Source organism: Beta vulgaris, chromosome 4 (assembly GCF_026745355.1).
Source record: "Beta vulgaris subsp. vulgaris cultivar EL10 chromosome 4, EL10.2, whole genome shotgun sequence".
In the NCBI taxonomy this organism is placed as follows: domain Eukaryota; kingdom Viridiplantae; phylum Streptophyta; class Magnoliopsida; order Caryophyllales; family Amaranthaceae; genus Beta; species Beta vulgaris.
This window is the reverse complement of record NC_079205.1, coordinates 26,276,776-26,293,490: the sequence shown is the minus strand read 5'-3', so window position 1 is coordinate 26,293,490 and position 16,715 is coordinate 26,276,776. Positions and strand designations below refer to the sequence as shown.

Here is a 16,715-nt window from a genome sequence, read left to right as displayed (position 1 = left end):
TGCTAGCTAGTTTTTGTACTTTGTATGAGTTCTTTTTCTGATGTATGAATTTTATTTATTTTCACTTGGCAAAACAATTTTGTTTTTATTTAAAAAAAAAAAAATTTTATTCTGACTTTTAAGGTGCCACAAAGCAGAGTGTGAAAGAGGTTTCTTTGTAGCTTTTGGCAGATAGTCGGAGCCTGTAGAGGAGGGCTAGGGGGAACTCACCAAGCTAAGAGAATATTAGTATATAAACCCCTGCCAGGTATAAAACTATCAGGCCTGTTTCCAGTGGCATTTTGCATATGGCTCACTCTAGGTCATTTGGGATATGTAAGCTTAGTTGAACCGTAATGTGGAGTGTGTTTCACGTGGAATCTAGCAACTGGTTAACCTGCTATCATGATAGGTATTGGATACATTTGGATTAATGGCTCATTTGATAGATTTTAGTAAATGGTGAAAATTGTAATGAATCTCTCTGTGATTTTGCAAGGAAGTGTAATGCCAATTGCCAATGTCCATGGTAATAAAATGATATCCCCAAATCTTGCTTTTTCTTTGTGATTTTCGTTACCGCTCAATACCATCAAGGATAACAATGGAAACATATGATGTAAAAGAGAGATTGACGGGTTGACAACCATGATTCCGGATATTGACATGAGATTCTCTTAACAAAATCAAATATGAATTCATCATAATAATGGAAATTAGCTTTACGAGTAGCTGCATTAGATATTTCTTTAGCGATTCACCTGTAAGATTCTTTCATAATGTAGTTTGAACGCATGCTGTCTTATTGTGGTCAAACAGAATGTAAGAAGGATATAGCTTGAAATTGACCAAGAAAAAGAAACCAATTTGAAATTCAAATGTAGAACAAAGTATTGATTATTTCTCTTGAACGGTATGTATTGACATTTAACTGGCTTTCCTAAGTCTGACTCATAATATTGTTTTCAAATCTCTCCTTGTAGGCTGGAAATATTTTACTTGACTCCAATGGCACAGTGAAGCTGGCAGATTTTGGGGTGTCAGCTTGTATGTTTGACAATGGTGATAGGCAAAGGTCTAGAAATACCTTTGTTGGCACTCCATGCTGGTACTCAACAATGATTTTATCCATTTTATTTCTGTAAGATTTAATACATCACATTTCTCAAAGATTGATACTGAAAATCTATTGCAGGATGGCCCCTGAAGTTATGCAACAGCTGCATGGATATGATTTTAAGTACGTGCATGGCCTTTCTAACACTGTCCTTCGCTTTAGCTGAAAATTCTCTTGTCCTTCTCAATCATTGATTTGTGAATCTGACTTGGTCATAATCAACGTCTTTTAGACTCTTTATTTCAAGTATCTACGTTAAATACTGAACATTCCATCATACTATGGACACTTGACACTTTTTTTTGGACGAAACACATGCAAAAATTTGATAAAATGGTTTAGTCTGACACTTAGAAACGTGGTGGTGTTTGCCACTAATACTCGGGTTTGAGACTTTGAGTAACATGGGCCATTGCTGTTCTGCAAACTGGCTTCAATGATTGACGGTTTAGTTTTTTTTTGTGTGTATATTTGTTCTGTTTATTTGCCAGTTGAAGTGTATCTCTGTTGTGCAACACCACAACTGCTGACGTTTGGTTATCTATATATCTCTGTTCTTTATGTCAGTGCTTCTCTTAACCAAGAGTTCCTTGTTTACTGACTTATTGATACTTTTAATTTTGTTTTTGCACGTAAACAGAGCTGATATATGGTCTTTTGGGATAACAGCTCTTGAACTTGCTCATGGTCATGCTCCTTTTTCTAAGTACCCTCCAATGAAGGTGGTTTAATTTTACCAATTTATGTCAAACACTGATGTGTATAAGGATCACTATTTCATTCTTACATGTGGAATCTTGTAGGTTCTGTTGATGACTTTGCAAAATGCACCACCAGGTCTTGATTATGAAAGAGATAAGCGATTCTCAAAGGTGATGGTTCTTCTAGTATTATTTGTTCTCTATTTTTTCCCCCTTTCCCGGTGTGTGTGTGTGTGTGGAGGGGTGTTGCAATTTAGAGATTTTATACATATCGCATCATTTTGTAACCTTTTCCCAATGCTGCAGTCTTTTAAAGAGATGGTGGCTGCATGCTTGGTGAAGGATCCAAAGAAACGTCCCACTTCCGAGAAACTTTTTAAGCATCCCTTTTTCAAACATGCAAAATCATATGAGTTTTTAGCTCGTACTATACTTGATGGCCTGCCTCCACTTGGTGAACGCTTTAGGATGCTCAAGGTTTGCTGCTTTTCTGATGCCATTGCTGGCAGTTTCAATTCCAATCACTTTGTATATGTGGTTGCCAACCTGCTAATTATGCTATATATAGTTGAAAAAGGGGTTTGTTGTTATATATTAAGTTTTTGGTTATTAATGTAGGCAAAAGAAGCAGATCTTCTTGTCCAGAATAAAGCATTGTATGGGGACAAGGAGCAGTTGTCCCAGGTAACAACCTATATTGCCTTTTCATTTTACACCTCTATTCTTTAGCAATTGCCTTTTCATAGTTAAGTTTTACGTAGGAACCCTCAACTGATATTTTATACTACCTCTGTTTTGCCATACATGCAATACAGGAAAGTGGCGCATGAACCAAGGAAGAGGAAAGAGAGTAGTTGTGTTTGTTGTCCATGTGATAAAGAAGAATAAAGTAGGGCACATGGGGGTAGATGGGTGGGGATAAGTGAGGGCACAATTGCCTCTTTGCATTAAAATGTTTACGAAAGAAAGAAATGTTGCAAGTATTATTGAACATTTCAGGAAGAAACATGTCGCATGTAGTGTGAAACTGACGTAGAGATTGATCTTATGATGAGACAAGTATATGAAAAAAGAAAATATTTAGTCAGGTGATCGGATAATAAGCAATGGGAGTGTTTTTGACTAACTTATAATAAGAAAAGTTTTATGTGTGCTGGTTGAGCCTAAGTACAAATTTGAAAAAAAACCTTTAAGCAGCGCGGGGTTGAGGGGGTGGGGGGGTTCCACTTGCTTCCTAGTAAGCTAACAATAAAACAAAAAGAATGAAAATAGAATAAACGAGCCGACATTATAAAACCTTACTATATTGGTCGGAGAAGAAATATAATGAGCAAGAATTTATCTCAAAAGATGGGTTGGTTAGTTGCGTGAACCAAGAATTTATTTTCTGTGGTAATCGACAAAGATCCTCACTCGCTTTCTTATAGAAATCCTCGTCACTTATCTCCTTGTAGCTATTTTTTCATCATCTTTCGAGTCTAATATGTCGTATACATCCATATATACCTTTGCTCTGATGTCGAACAAGCCTTAACTTTATTATCCTTGTATATCGCAATACTCTACATTTTCCTAGAGGCCAAGTAACGCTCTCTTTTCATCTCAAATGCTACTTTTAAGTCCTCATTACAACATTTTGTATCCCCATGCTCATTGCACTTGTGGTTTTTCCTTTGATTCTCCTAGAACCTCATTAGATAACTTTTGAATGTACCATTCTTCATATTTATCCTTCCCTTAATATCATCTTACAGTTAAGATAATTTTTCGTACTCGTATTCCTTACTAAAAGGAAGTCGATATGAGTTGGTCTACATTGACATGTTACCAAACATTTCTGAAGTCATGTGTTAGAGAGAATTAAGTTATATGATTGCGTAAAATGGTCCCTCCATTCCTCCTTTCTTCCATATCCAAATTTTCCACAAAGAGTGTCAAAACCGTTATGGGTTGACCTCACATGTACATGGAAAGACTGCACCTCTGTGATGGGGGTAAAATCTGGCAATCAGATGTTGCTTTTCCTTTGATGGATCAACTGATATTCGTTTTGGGTATTCAAGTAACCATTTTTTCGTGGAAAAGAAATTTCAACACCTTTTTTTCTGAATAACTTTTGTTTCCTTAATGCATCAATATACAAATCCTCATTCAGGCAAAAATGGCAGTTCATTGTGTGTGATTTGTATTCAGGTCATGACATGAGTAAACTGTTATTTTACTAAACTAGCCGCTACGATCCGTTTCCAAAACGTTTAAGAATATAGTATTGTACTCAAATTTTAGCTACTTTCAATGTTTAGCATCTATTATCTCTGTACAAAATAAGAAGAGAAGGTTTAAAAGGTTTTTATTTCAGCCAAATTTATAGGATATTTCTTGAATTACTTGAATTTCAAATTTATAATTATGAAATGAATCTTTTCCAATTTGTTAATATAAGTTGTGATGGTGGCAAAATATGGTACAACGCATGTGAGATGTCGCTTCTTTGACACGTCAACCTTTACCCAAATTGTTTTTTTTGGAGTTATTATGTTGAATTTTGTCCTTGATAAACCCCATTATGTCCTCCAAACGCACGTCATAAGAGATGACCAATGAACGACCTTTAACGCTCAGCTCATTAGTCTCATGAAATGCTAGCCCAAATGGAAGGACTAAACACCTCATAAAGATCACGCTTCATCTTGAAGGGGAGAATTCCACTCATTTCCTCCCTAATTTGAATCTGGTGGTTATCACACATTCACACCGTAAAATCTATCTTTGAGATCATATAACCACTCAATTAAATATGCATCAAGTGGTAAATCTGATGATAATTCATTGCATTTTTACTATAAGTCCACAGACCACATCCTCCATGCCCCGGGGCCCATACTCTTATCCTTTGTTGGAGCAAGTAGAGCGGGAACAACGCAATGACTTATACTTTATTTCACATTAGCCATTTCCATCAACACATTAGCCATTTCCATCAACTCATAAATCTTCCCATTGGCCCCTTCTTTTGCCATTAAACTCCTCTCTTCTCTCAACTTATTCGATTGTTGTTTGGTCGTCGACGATCTCTTCCTCCGCCAATCTCGTGTCGCCATTGATAATAAAATAATTCTCTTTGTGGACAAGATTTGTAATCATGCTATAATAAAAAAATGATGAGTTGATTGAATCAGTAGTATAATAGAGATGGTGGTGGAGATTCAGAGGAAAGAAGGTTGTGGAGGCTGAGACAATAAATCTACATTAAGGTAGTGGGGGCTTTGGATGGAGGGCAAAATATGCAGATTGATCATGAAAGTTTTGTTTTCCTTTCCTGTTTTTAATAAACTGAGCACTATTACGTCAAATTAGAATCCATTTGTCAATTTAATAACTAAACAAAAATATTGAGTTCCATTGATGGTTTTGCTTTCCTATGGCTTCTGTTCCCTTTCTATTATGTGAACCAAAGGCACCCTAAAAGTATATTGGAGGGAGTATAATGTACGTTACTGGCAGTGTAACATAATTCGCTATATAAGTCGCTTTTTCAGCTCACGGTTCACCCAAAATGGGACAAAAATGGGGGAAAACCGACCATAAATTCGCTTTTTTTCGGATCACAGTTCGTGGGGAGATTAGGGAATTATGTTACGCTGGTTACTGCTATTTACTTGGTTTGGAAGTGATTTTACGCAACTATATGTGATGAATTCAATTCACGCTTACCTTGCACACAGAACAAACACAGCAATAAAGTAACAATGGGGGAGTGAGAATGTGAATTAAAACAGAAATAAGAAGAAGATAAGTGAGAGGAAGTGGTATTGAATATTGATGATAAAAATGTCCACAGATTTAGAGCTTCCGAGGGGTCCCACTCTACCAATTCCAATTCCCTTACAATATTCTCATACCCTTCTCCACTACCTTCACTCCCTTTTTATTCTAGAAACTAAAATCTCCTGTACAAGCAACTCAGCAAATAACTAACTCTTGCCAAGTAATTTTCTTTTTGCTCTCATTCGTCAAAATTGCTGATCTGCCCTTCTATTTCCCCGCCTCTTGTATGTGAGTAAGTTAGGCTTGTTTAGTTAGTGCATCACAGTATAACATATCTTTTTGTTAAATCATCTGTGACCATAACATAGTACTTGTATAGAGAACTACTATGATTCTGGTTTTAGTGGTTGATCTTTGTTTACATCTTTCCTTTTTCAAATAGTTGTTTTCTATTTCCTCCATCTTTAGTTGAAGCCTCAAGTCTGTTACCTTTCTGTATATTTTGTGTGGGCTTCTTATTTGTTGCGGAAAATTCCATCCCACTAGTTGTAAAAGCTTCTAGTTGTTTGCTTTAGCAGCTACTCTCCATGTCCAATTTCTCCTTAGTCTATAACTTGTAGAGTAGATGTTCGAGAATGTTTCATGCGCGTATTTCATCATTAATTCGGGATTCCAGATGATATTTATTTTTGTTTTTTGTGCAGCAAGAATACATTCGAGGCATCAGTGCCTGGAACTTTAACTTGGAAGATTTGAAGAGTCAGGCAGCCCTTGTAAGCTCTTTTTCTTTTGCATTTACGCCCACCTCTTTGTCATGCAAGGCTGTCTATATACAAGTTTAGCTGCGGAACATGCACCAATCTTGTGTCTGTATTCAGCTATGTCCTTTAGTGAAAGTCGTGTGAATTGTCATTTAAATACTGAGGTTTTGCTGCAGATTCAAGATGACGATAATAGTACAATTGCTGAAAACCCTGATTTGGGGCTGAAACGAAAGGACAAAATCGATGATCATTCTTTTCCTACAGATAAACCATCTTCTGAAGGGACGAATCTTTCCAACACTTCAGATAGTCATGACGTAAGAGCTGTCTTTAGTTCCTCTTCTTATGGTTGGAGGTTTTATTCAATGTTTCCTTCATGATCGACTAGCACACATCTTGTTTCAGGATGGGTTTGATGATCTTGAAAGCTTGGAGGGTTCACTGGCCTCATTTCCTATTCAACCTCTGCAGGCACTCAAGTATGTTTACTCTTCATCTCATATATGTTGCTCTACTGGAGGCTTCAGCCAGAAGCTTTTTGTCTTCCTCTCCATTCAGGATTGATGATGCCGTTTCAATAAATTTAATGGATCCATCATTTATATTAGGTTTTTCCTTTCCTCAAGGTAGAAGTATAGTTGAAAAAGCAGTTTCGTCGTGATCGCGGTAATGGTCATGGTGATGCGGGAACGGGGATGATGCGGTTGTCGTACCGCCATATATCGGCTCACACCAGGAGATATCCCTTGAACTCACTTGAAACGCAGTTTTTTTTACACCTTTATGATGCGGGTAGTATTGATTCGATAGATTTGAAAAGCTTTAGAACACGAGCGATAGGATACGATGCGGCCTTGTTTTGACACCATGGGGGAAGGGGTAAATCTTTTTAGAAAGTCATGCGAAAAGGAGAGAGATAGAGATAGACATAAGTGGGACCCATCTGAGAGAGATAAGATACCTCCCTTGTTATATATTGGAGAGGTGGGGGACACCAAAAAATAGAAAAAGGAAAAAGAAAAGGGGTAACTAACTACTTTAATTAGACAAAAAAAAAAAGAATAAAAAAAAACTTAGCATCAGAACTGTATAATTTAGAATGAAGTTAGTAACTTTCCAACCAAATCACACTTAAACGCTCTAAAATTCTTTAGAGTTCTTCATCATCTCCTCTCCATTATGTGCAAACAAAAGCACATTACTGTTAACTAGAGTTCCACTTTTCAAAGACCAAGGCGGGTAATCCATTATTATGCTTCTTTCTTCGCTTTAAATTCAGCGTATAATCGAACCAAACTAAGAGGAGCAAAAAAAAAAAAACCAAGAGGACAGAATGGTTTGAGAATATAAGAAGTCAAGTGCCCTGTAAAAAAATACTTTTATTTGAGAATATAGGACCAAGAGGACGGAATGGTTACCAAATAAGGGAACATTGCAATTAGGGTGAAAATTCCAAGTAAGGAAAATGTTGCAATTAAAAAAGAATGAAGTATTGTACTTCCTCCATTTCACAAGCATAGTTACACTTTGTATTTTGGCACTAGTCACATTCACTACTTGACCATCGTTTCTGCTTTATACGCTAGGAAAAGTATTCTCATGTTGTATCGTGTTTGATTCTTCTTAGTATGTATTTTCAAAAACATCAACTTTCACAATTATTACAAATACATATTAGAGTTGTTAATGCTCAAAGTTTTACATAGGCAAGCATGAAAAAGTGTGATTATTGTGTTAAACGGAAGGAGTATAAAACATTCAGAAAAAAGGTAAAACGAAGAAGACTTTGATAATTAGATGGAAATTCCAAAGGTAAATGTGGAGGGTAAAATTGTTTGAATAAGTTGTTTACCGTAGTCTCCCTTGAGAGATTGTAGCCCTAACTTTCTTTGTATCCTCAAAGAAAATTATTTACCTTACTAATAGTGATATGACATCTTACATGTTGGGGTTTAGCTCATGTAGGTGTGCAAACGTGGGAGTTATTTGAAAAGAAACACCTAAAACACAGGGTTATGGTATAAAATTCCTTAACTTTATATACTGATCTAAATGCATGTGTTAATTTTTAAAAAGAACCACTTACTGTTACTGAGGCCATTTTGTTCACCTTTGAAGAACAGTAACAATCTGCAGCTTGTATTTTTGTGCTACAAACATTTCAGAAAAATCCAGAAACAGGTAGGGATTCCATCAAAATAAGCCACCCTGGATGTTGAACCATTTTCAGGTTCAAGAATGTCAGATCTCCTGGTGATGAAACATGTAGACATACTTGATCTACAACAGTTAAACAGCTCATTTCCTTCTTATAACATACTGAAACAGTCACCTAATACATGGAACAAAAAAGTGTACATGGAATGAATTAAAAATCGGCCGTTCTATTACATGACGGTCGTTATATCACAGATTTTAAACTTGACATTCCGTGAAATAAGTGATGTACTGTCACAATAAAAATCATGTCCTTCGCACCAAGTTTTCGTTACTTAACGGTTACTGCCCATGTCAAAATGGTCTTTTGCCGTTGTTCCATTCCTTGTGAAAATTAACCAATTAAAGAAAGAGGGAAAACATAAATTGCAACTAGTATATAATATGCACACAAAGAAGGGAGAAGACCTTGACATGGTCTTTAATGTTGGGAAATGTGTATGAGTTGAGCCTTGAACGACTTGCCGGGACTTCTTATTGCACTATTACAGATACAATAAATGGGGAAATTTGGATTTGATTGTCAACTGCTCCTTGACATGTTTGAAGACATTATCCATTCACCAAATATATAACCCCATCATATGATAGGTTTGGTCATATTGTGTAGAAAGATAACTTCTCAAACTAGAAAAATGCAAATTTGAAGTTAAAAATCCATTCTTGTCATTATTTTTTCAAAGTTCATGTCACATTAGCTGGTATATGTTCTATTCATCTGTTATAAGCCACTTATGCGACATCACAAGCATTATGGGAACTGCATTTGCTTTCCTTGACGATGATGCGATTCACTACTTAGTTTTGTCAAATTGGCCCTACTGGGATGTACCAATTCACCTTTTTCTGATTGGGTTTTAGTGAATTGGCCAATTAGGTAACACTGTACTGAAAAGGAAAAAAGAAGAAAAATAGAAATAATAAATGACCTACTTTATCTGGTACTCTAGGAGCTAGAAGTGAAGACCTCAGATGCATTTCTTTCTATCTACTCTTAACATTCTATGTCTCTAGTCTTCTACTTTGTCGCTCTCTTTCTGTCTCTTGTTCACTGTTGCGCACTAGCTTTTTGAGTAAGAAGCTTCTCCAGACCTGTCAGCCATCCTCGCTGGACCCAGACTGAGCCACAGGCCACTATCTCTCTTTTATTAGCCTTTATCGCTGTCAGTCTTTCTTTTTTATGTGTGAATAAAGATTTGTATAATTCGAACATCAAAATCGATAACTTTTCCATATTGCTTATCTTTTCACAACTGATGCTCCCCCCTTGTCGTTTTCAGTTACTTTTTCATATCAATGCTACATTGTGGCTTACCATATCTACCCTTTTATTCCTTCAGAGGCTATTTTGATATTGGTGAAGATGACATGAAGACTAATGGTTCTAAAAATGAGTCTCTGACATGTGCTGAAATACAATTGCACAAAAGTGAAAATGAGCAATCAGGAAGAACTGATGGTGACAACTTGATGCGGAGTAGCTCTTTGCCACAATTTGTTATTACTGGGCAGAAAAAGGTTCTTAGTGGTCCTCTCCTATATGATAATGTGAGCTCGTCAAGGAAGCAAATTGGTGACGGGGACAGGTAATTCTCTCTTGCCCTTCTTTTAGGGGTTTGCTTGATTATCAGTTCACTGAATGGTTTGGAACTATTTATAGTAATTGTAATTGTAGTTTATTGTTGATTAATATGACGAATGTATCTGTTTCATAGAGACAGCTTTCATCCAAGGCATCCTGCTGATAGAAATTACAGCGGTCCGATTTCATATCGTCAAAGGAGAGATACAATTAACAATACGTCAGGTTTGTAATTCCTCCAAAATTGCTACATCTCTGAGTATTTTGATTTTTCTCTTCAGATTTTTTTTCTTTCCTTTGTTAATGCAGTGGAGGATTCTTCTGAAGGGTCTCTTTTTCAGCGGAAAGGTCGTTTTCAAGTTACATCAGCTGATGTCAGTACAAAGGTATACTTTTCTCCCCCCCCCCCAAAACCTCCCATGTGATTCAGTACTGTGTTGTGTGAACTTATGTTGAATTTTCTAAGCTTAGGTCTGTGTGAACCGTAATCGAACAGGAAACTGATTTTCTTTTTGTTTATTTTGGATTTTACATTCTGCAAACATGTTGAGACTCCCTCTATCTGTTAAGAAGAGACATGCACCATTTCCATATTAAACTTTTGCTTCCCCTTCCCTCGCCCCCCCCCCCTTAAATCAAACCCAACTAGTATCTGGGCTCGGGAGTTGCTCCGAGTTGGTACTGTTTTACAAATTTGATACGCATTTTTTCCATACCCATTAAACTATATTAAGAAAAATTCAACATTTAAAAGGTACAGATATATTAATGTGGACACTTAAATTATGATTAAAAGTTGGTTGAGATGGTAACTGTGTCATATATAATTACAAGAGGGCACGGGTTCAAATCTTGTTGCAAGCTAATTTTACTTTTGTTAATTGACATGACTTGTCACTTATGTACACATTGCGTGGAGGTGCCACTTGACGTGTATATATTGTCACGCACGCCTTTTAATATATTTGTATAGATATATAGTAGTTTTCTGCAGCTATGCATCTCCTCTCTGTCATAGTGAGTGACGTCCTTAAATGCTTCAGTTTTTTAGTGTACCATTATTGTCTTTTTCCCCTCTTATTGAATCATCTAGATGTTATAGCATTCTCTTAGCTGATTAACTTTTCAAGACAAAGTACTTGAGCAAGTTCAGCTTACAAGTTTATGAAAATTAACCCAATATATAGTAATTTTCAACAGATATGCGTCTCCTCTCTGTCATAGTAAGTGACGACCTTAAATGCTTCGCTTTTTTAGTGTACCATTATTGTCTTTTCCCCTCTTACTGAATCATCTAGATGTTATAGCATTCTCTCAGTGATTAACTTTTCAAGACAAAGTACCTAAGCAAGTTCAGCGTACAAGTTTGTGAAGATTATCTCCTTGTTTGAGTACAACATGCTCATGTTTGGAGCGAGAACTCTGAAATCTTTTGACTGATAACTTGGTTTTTTCTTTAGTTTGTAAAGATTATCTCCTTGTTTGGCGTACAACATGCTCATGTTCCTCCATGCATCTTCTTAAATCTACAGTATCAAGCGTAGTACTTTTACCTTTAGTATAACCATTGCCATGATACTCTCTGTAGGACTCAACTTGCCTAAGTTCTGTTCTTGGATGCACAGCTGGGCTCATGCCATCGCACCTTTCTGCAAGTGCAGTCCTTCCAGCCTTGCAGTACATTTTGCAGCAAAACAATCTGCAAAAGGTATGCATTTTTAGGATGTGAAAAGGTAGCAAATCTTGATGGATTCATTGTGCTTAAAATATGTTTTTTTCTACATTTTCAGGATGAAATTATTAAATTGATAAAGCATTTGGAGCTAGGTAATACACTAATTTTGTTTACTGTGAAAATCAGATTCTTTTGCATCTTTTTTGTTGTTGACCTTACATCTTTTTGAGCTATGCAGGCAATCTCTGTGAGTCAGCTGATGCAACTAGTAATGGCATTTCGCAGGTACAACCACTTGTATTAGAATGTGCCGTGATATGTATCTGAATCCGTGATAGTCTTGGAAGCACAAAAGACAAATGCTCCACCCACTTCTGACATTTTCCCGCTTTATTTCTTGCCCTTTGTGCCCATTATTGTGGTAAAACAAAAGAAATACAAGGAACTAGAGAAGTTGAAATTATAGAGAATTTACATATTTTATTTTTTGACAAATTTGCATAATTTGTTTCTCAAACTCTACAATCCTAGAAGATTCATCAATTTCTTAGTACTTAATGTATGCATAAATGTTGCAGGGGGTAAAATTATGATGTTATAATTTCAGAGTAAATGTTTATCACAAAATGGTTCCTAAAACTACATCAATGATTCCCCTTTATTTAAAGCGTATTAATTAAGCCCAATGATCTCTACACATAACTTATCGAAATTCGGAATGAAATTAAAATCAAATAAATTTAGGTTTTACTAAACTCTACTGTAGATAACCCCAAAATTCTAGAACAAATAGATTATGAAAAATTCTTCATGTGTCCTTCTTAAATGAAGTAATTCTTGTATCATATTGACAAGTCTACCTCATTTTCCCTCTTTTTTTTAGTGGGTATGGCATTGTCTTCTTTCAAAAAAAGATTAATGTGGTATGGGACAGGAAGGAGTATATCAGGCTATCGAAGTGGGAATAGAAGTAATATGGGTCATAAATGCGGACAATTAAAGTACTTGGCCAAAATAATAGAAAGGAGAATACTTCTCTGTTGTTGATAGCAAGGTCATGTCACCCTTTTGATGTAGTTCTTATGTTCCCTAAGTGATTGCTTATGAGGTCACTTGACGAAACTTGGAAGGAAGCTGTGGGTTCGAGCCCCGTCAGTCCTAATTATTTTGATTCCATCAGGGACTTCCCTGAAAATAATATACGATATGGGAAGTGAAGTTTTGACAGTATTCCTTTTGGCATTAATTTAAGATTTTCACAATTCTTATATCCTTTTCTGATACTAAAAGAGTCTATACGTGTTTCTTTTGGCAGACTTTGCCGGTATCTGCTAGGGAGGGCGAACTTTTGGCTCAGGTTGTGCAATTGCAACAGAGGTATGATGTGAGATCTATATATAGAGCACTTGTGGTCCTGTTGTGGACATCTAATCTTTTATTGGTAATGTTTAGTTGGTAATAGTATTTCTAATTTAATTGGCTACATGGCAGAATTGGGAGCTTGGTAGACGAGTTGCAAAGACAAAAGCTAAAAAATGCTCAGGTGAGTGGGATTCTTGATAATCATATTCAAGCAGGTAATAGACATACCAAAAGACTTAAAGATTGTGCATACTGATATTTACATTGTTGCCAAATTTGCTCCTGGTATAATTAACATCCATCATTGTCACCACTCACCAGTGCCAACCATGTTGGAAGGGACTGAGTTTTCACTTCCACCAAATGACCCCCAGCTTAACAACATGCTTTGCATAGTGCAAAATTATGATATTTGGTAATTGAGATGCTACAAGTGATTAGCCTAACTGTTCTAAACATTCCAAGCCAAGCTCATCGTACAGGGGTTAAGCTATTAGCTCTCCTAATACGCGTCGTCCTCCCAAGTTTAAAGGACCTGGCTGCTATTTGCTTGTCTTTCTGTTGCCCTACCCCTTGTGGATATTGCTTTCAATTAGTAAAATGCAGAAGTGCATGTGATTTATCTCTGTTTCTGGTTCCTATTTTCATCATATCCGGCTGAGCATGTAATTAGGAGTTCTGGTTTCCTCTTGTATTTAAGACCTATTATCCCTTCAAATTTTATTTTTTTTGGGGAAGGGGGGAGGAGGGGTGTTCCGCACTTGTCGTAGTCTGAGCGTCTAATATTTGTGCAGCTGGAAAGGCAATTGAATGCTTTTGCCGAGGGAGCTGAAAAGGCAAAAGATTGATCATCAACAGTCTTAAGGGCCCTTGTGAGAATGGTGGTGGCGTGGATGAATATAATTCTCTGTTATCGAGTGCCCTTATGAAGATGGTCGTGGTGTGGATGAATGTATTGCCTGTTATCAGCTCTACCAATGACCCTATGACGGGGATGGTGGCAGCAGGGACAATGCATTAGATGACGAGTTTCTCTATATTGGGGAAAGACCTTTATAGCTTCCACGGTGTACGCTGCAATTTTAGTTGCATCGTAATTTTGTTGTATTATATGTGGGAAACATAGAAATTTTTGCGATTTAATTATTTTTTCTTATAATATAAGTCTTCTGTCTTGTCTCTTTGTAAATCTTAATCTTATTATCTATTATCTAGTATCTATTACTATATAAAGAGAATACACTATTCATCTTTTCCCCCAAAAAACTATCCTAGAAGACATGTTATGGTTAATCTATGGAAAAATTCACAAGAGAGTCCAACTATTACCCATTTTCTGTTCTAAGTCTCAATTATAGATTATTCTCTGCAGGTCCTAAGTTTACTATCTTGTGATTTTCATAGGTCCTAAGTTACTTATCACTGGTTTAGAAGGTAAATTTTTTAAATATTTACCATCTTCAAACACTTTCAGTAAGTGACAAAGATTTATAAAATGGGGACAATGTTTAAAAATATTACCTTTTAAACCGTTTATAAGTAATTCAAGACTTATAAAACTCAAAACATGGTAAATTTGGGACCTGCAGGGAATAATCCATAATTGAGACTTATAAAAGAAAATGGGTAATAGTTGGGCCCACTCTTGTGAATTTCTCCTTAATCTATTCCCGCCTAAGTATACTCATGATGTCATTTAAAAAAAAAATGAACTTGCTTCTTCCTTTGAAAAAGAAGTCAAACTTATTTGTTTCCAATAAAAATCAGTTATGACTATCCCTTTTTCGATTCAGTTCCTTCATCTTCCTCGCACATTTCTCTATCCTTTTTCATTCTCTATTACTCAAAACTTGAAATCCCAAAAAGATGTTGTAATGGGTCTTCTTTAATTAAACTCTTCATTAAATATAATCTTATGTTCCCCTCAAAAAAAGAAAAAAAATTTAATCTTATGTTACTCCTTATTCATCTTAGATGCTGATAGTATCGAGATCTGTTGCCAAATTCAAACGGGTAAAAATGACGAAGATAAGGTTGAAGCTCAGGTAATTGTTTTATTATTTGTTTTGATTGCACATGTTGTTAGATCTCTAATTTCTTATGTTTTGTTTATTCTCTCTTAATATACATTCAATTTGTGTAGAAAATATTGTTAATTTATCATAATAAGCAGAGTAAACTTTTAGTTTTTCTTAGCAATCATATGTTGCAATTATTCTTTTGGCTAGTTTTGTCATTAAGGTCAACTTTTGATATTCCCATTGAAATAATTGATTTTGTAAGCTTACGATTTTCAAGGTTTAGTTTTTCCCAAATAAAGTAAGAAGCTTATTATGAGGGTGGAGAGAGAAGATGGAAAGACAATGTGTAACACCCCCAAAATCCATACGCGTCTACTACTACGTCGCATCGACTTTGGGAGTGTTACCGTCGCGATGAAACGCAAGGCATAAATAGAAAAAAACGTTAACTCAAATCATTGCATCGAAAACTAAAATGCAGCGAAATTAAAAATGTAACTACAACTCGGGAATCGTCGACGCCCCTTTCATTCAAACCACAAACCACTTATCTAAGTCCTAGAAAATCCAATAGTACTTAATTCAAAATGCTTTAAATTCAATACTAAAGACTATCCCCCATATGCTCGATATCATGCAGCAGCACCAGCACACCTAGTCTGCTCCCCAGTGTAGCATCAATGGTTCATCACAGGTCAACAAACACATAATAACACCCAATCAGCTATGTTGAGTACGTAATGAACCATTGAATGCATATGAACATAAACAACGCAACATTGAACAATCCTAAGCATGATACTACCATACGTTACATCCTTTAATCTTTATTTATTTGGCATCGAACGGGCACCATCATCTTACTAGAATCATGCGGGCAACTGAATCCTTAATAGACAACTTGGTCTATTAGATGAAATGCAAATACGGTTTCATTCCGTCTCCAACCTATCACCTTAGTATGCATACCCCCAAGATCGTACGGAACCTTCCGCCTACTTGAGTTATCAAAATTATAAGGACACTATTGTCGTCACAGTAGGCCTGCGTAGGAGTGCAGAACAAGTCCCATACTCCCCCCATTGTTCATCACTTGTAGGGAGTCCAGCTACAAGTTATTGCCATAATTCACTTTTTAATATTGTCCATTCATTTCATAACCACATAGAGTCATTTACATGTTTACTTAGTCACATTACTCAAATCGTATCTCTTGTAACACTCTTGTTACACCATGGATCAGATTAATATGAATACAATGCTCATGTTCATAATACGATAGAATTACGCATTCCAATGCAACATATCGACTTCAAATTACAAACATATTACCAAACAATCTCAAGAATCAAACGTTCTCTATCATGCTTCTAGGTTCCAATAGAATAAATTGCAACCTAATCATGATACTAGTACTTGGAATTAAACTAGTACGCGTACATACCTTGTAACGGAGAATTTTCGCTGTTTTTAATCGAACGTTCCGCTTATGAAATCGGGACCTAAACAGTAAAATAAATACTTTAGTG

At 36.1% G+C, this 16,715-nt stretch overlaps 1 protein-coding gene across 6 annotated transcripts in view; it reads left to right on the top strand.

Moving 5' to 3' along the window:
• The window catches only part of LOC104884094 (serine/threonine-protein kinase BLUS1), a 33,948-nt gene extending 18,584 nt beyond the window's left edge, over positions 1-15,364 (top strand). For 2 of the 6 annotated variants that reach the window (XM_048637869.2, XM_048637872.2), the window contains exons 3-20: positions 963-1,087; positions 1,175-1,219; positions 1,737-1,818; positions 1,900-1,968; positions 2,104-2,274; positions 2,416-2,481; positions 6,270-6,338; positions 6,503-6,646; positions 6,735-6,808; positions 9,887-10,132; positions 10,262-10,353; positions 10,438-10,514; positions 11,717-11,836; positions 11,919-11,955; positions 12,042-12,088; positions 13,119-13,180; positions 13,295-13,346; positions 15,140-15,364. In XM_048637869.2, coding sequence (XP_048493826.1) covers positions 963-1,087; positions 1,175-1,219; positions 1,737-1,818; positions 1,900-1,968; positions 2,104-2,274; positions 2,416-2,481; positions 6,270-6,338; positions 6,503-6,646; positions 6,735-6,808; positions 9,887-10,132; positions 10,262-10,353; positions 10,438-10,514; positions 11,717-11,836; positions 11,919-11,955; positions 12,042-12,088; positions 13,119-13,180; positions 13,295-13,346; positions 15,140-15,214 — 1,653 coding nt within the window. In that variant the 3' untranslated portion in view covers positions 15,215-15,364. Of the gene's footprint in view, positions 1-484; positions 509-962; positions 1,088-1,174; positions 1,220-1,736; positions 1,819-1,899; positions 1,969-2,103; positions 2,275-2,415; positions 2,482-6,269; positions 6,339-6,502; positions 6,647-6,734; positions 6,809-9,886; positions 10,133-10,261; positions 10,354-10,437; positions 10,515-11,716; positions 11,837-11,918; positions 11,956-12,041; positions 12,089-13,118; positions 13,181-13,294; positions 13,381-13,959; positions 14,341-15,139 lie in introns of those variants that run through there. The other 4 variants (XM_048637873.2, XM_048637871.2, XM_048637870.2 and 1 more) reach the window with 4 other exon arrangements.
• Positions 15,365-16,715: the final 1,351 nt, after the last annotated feature.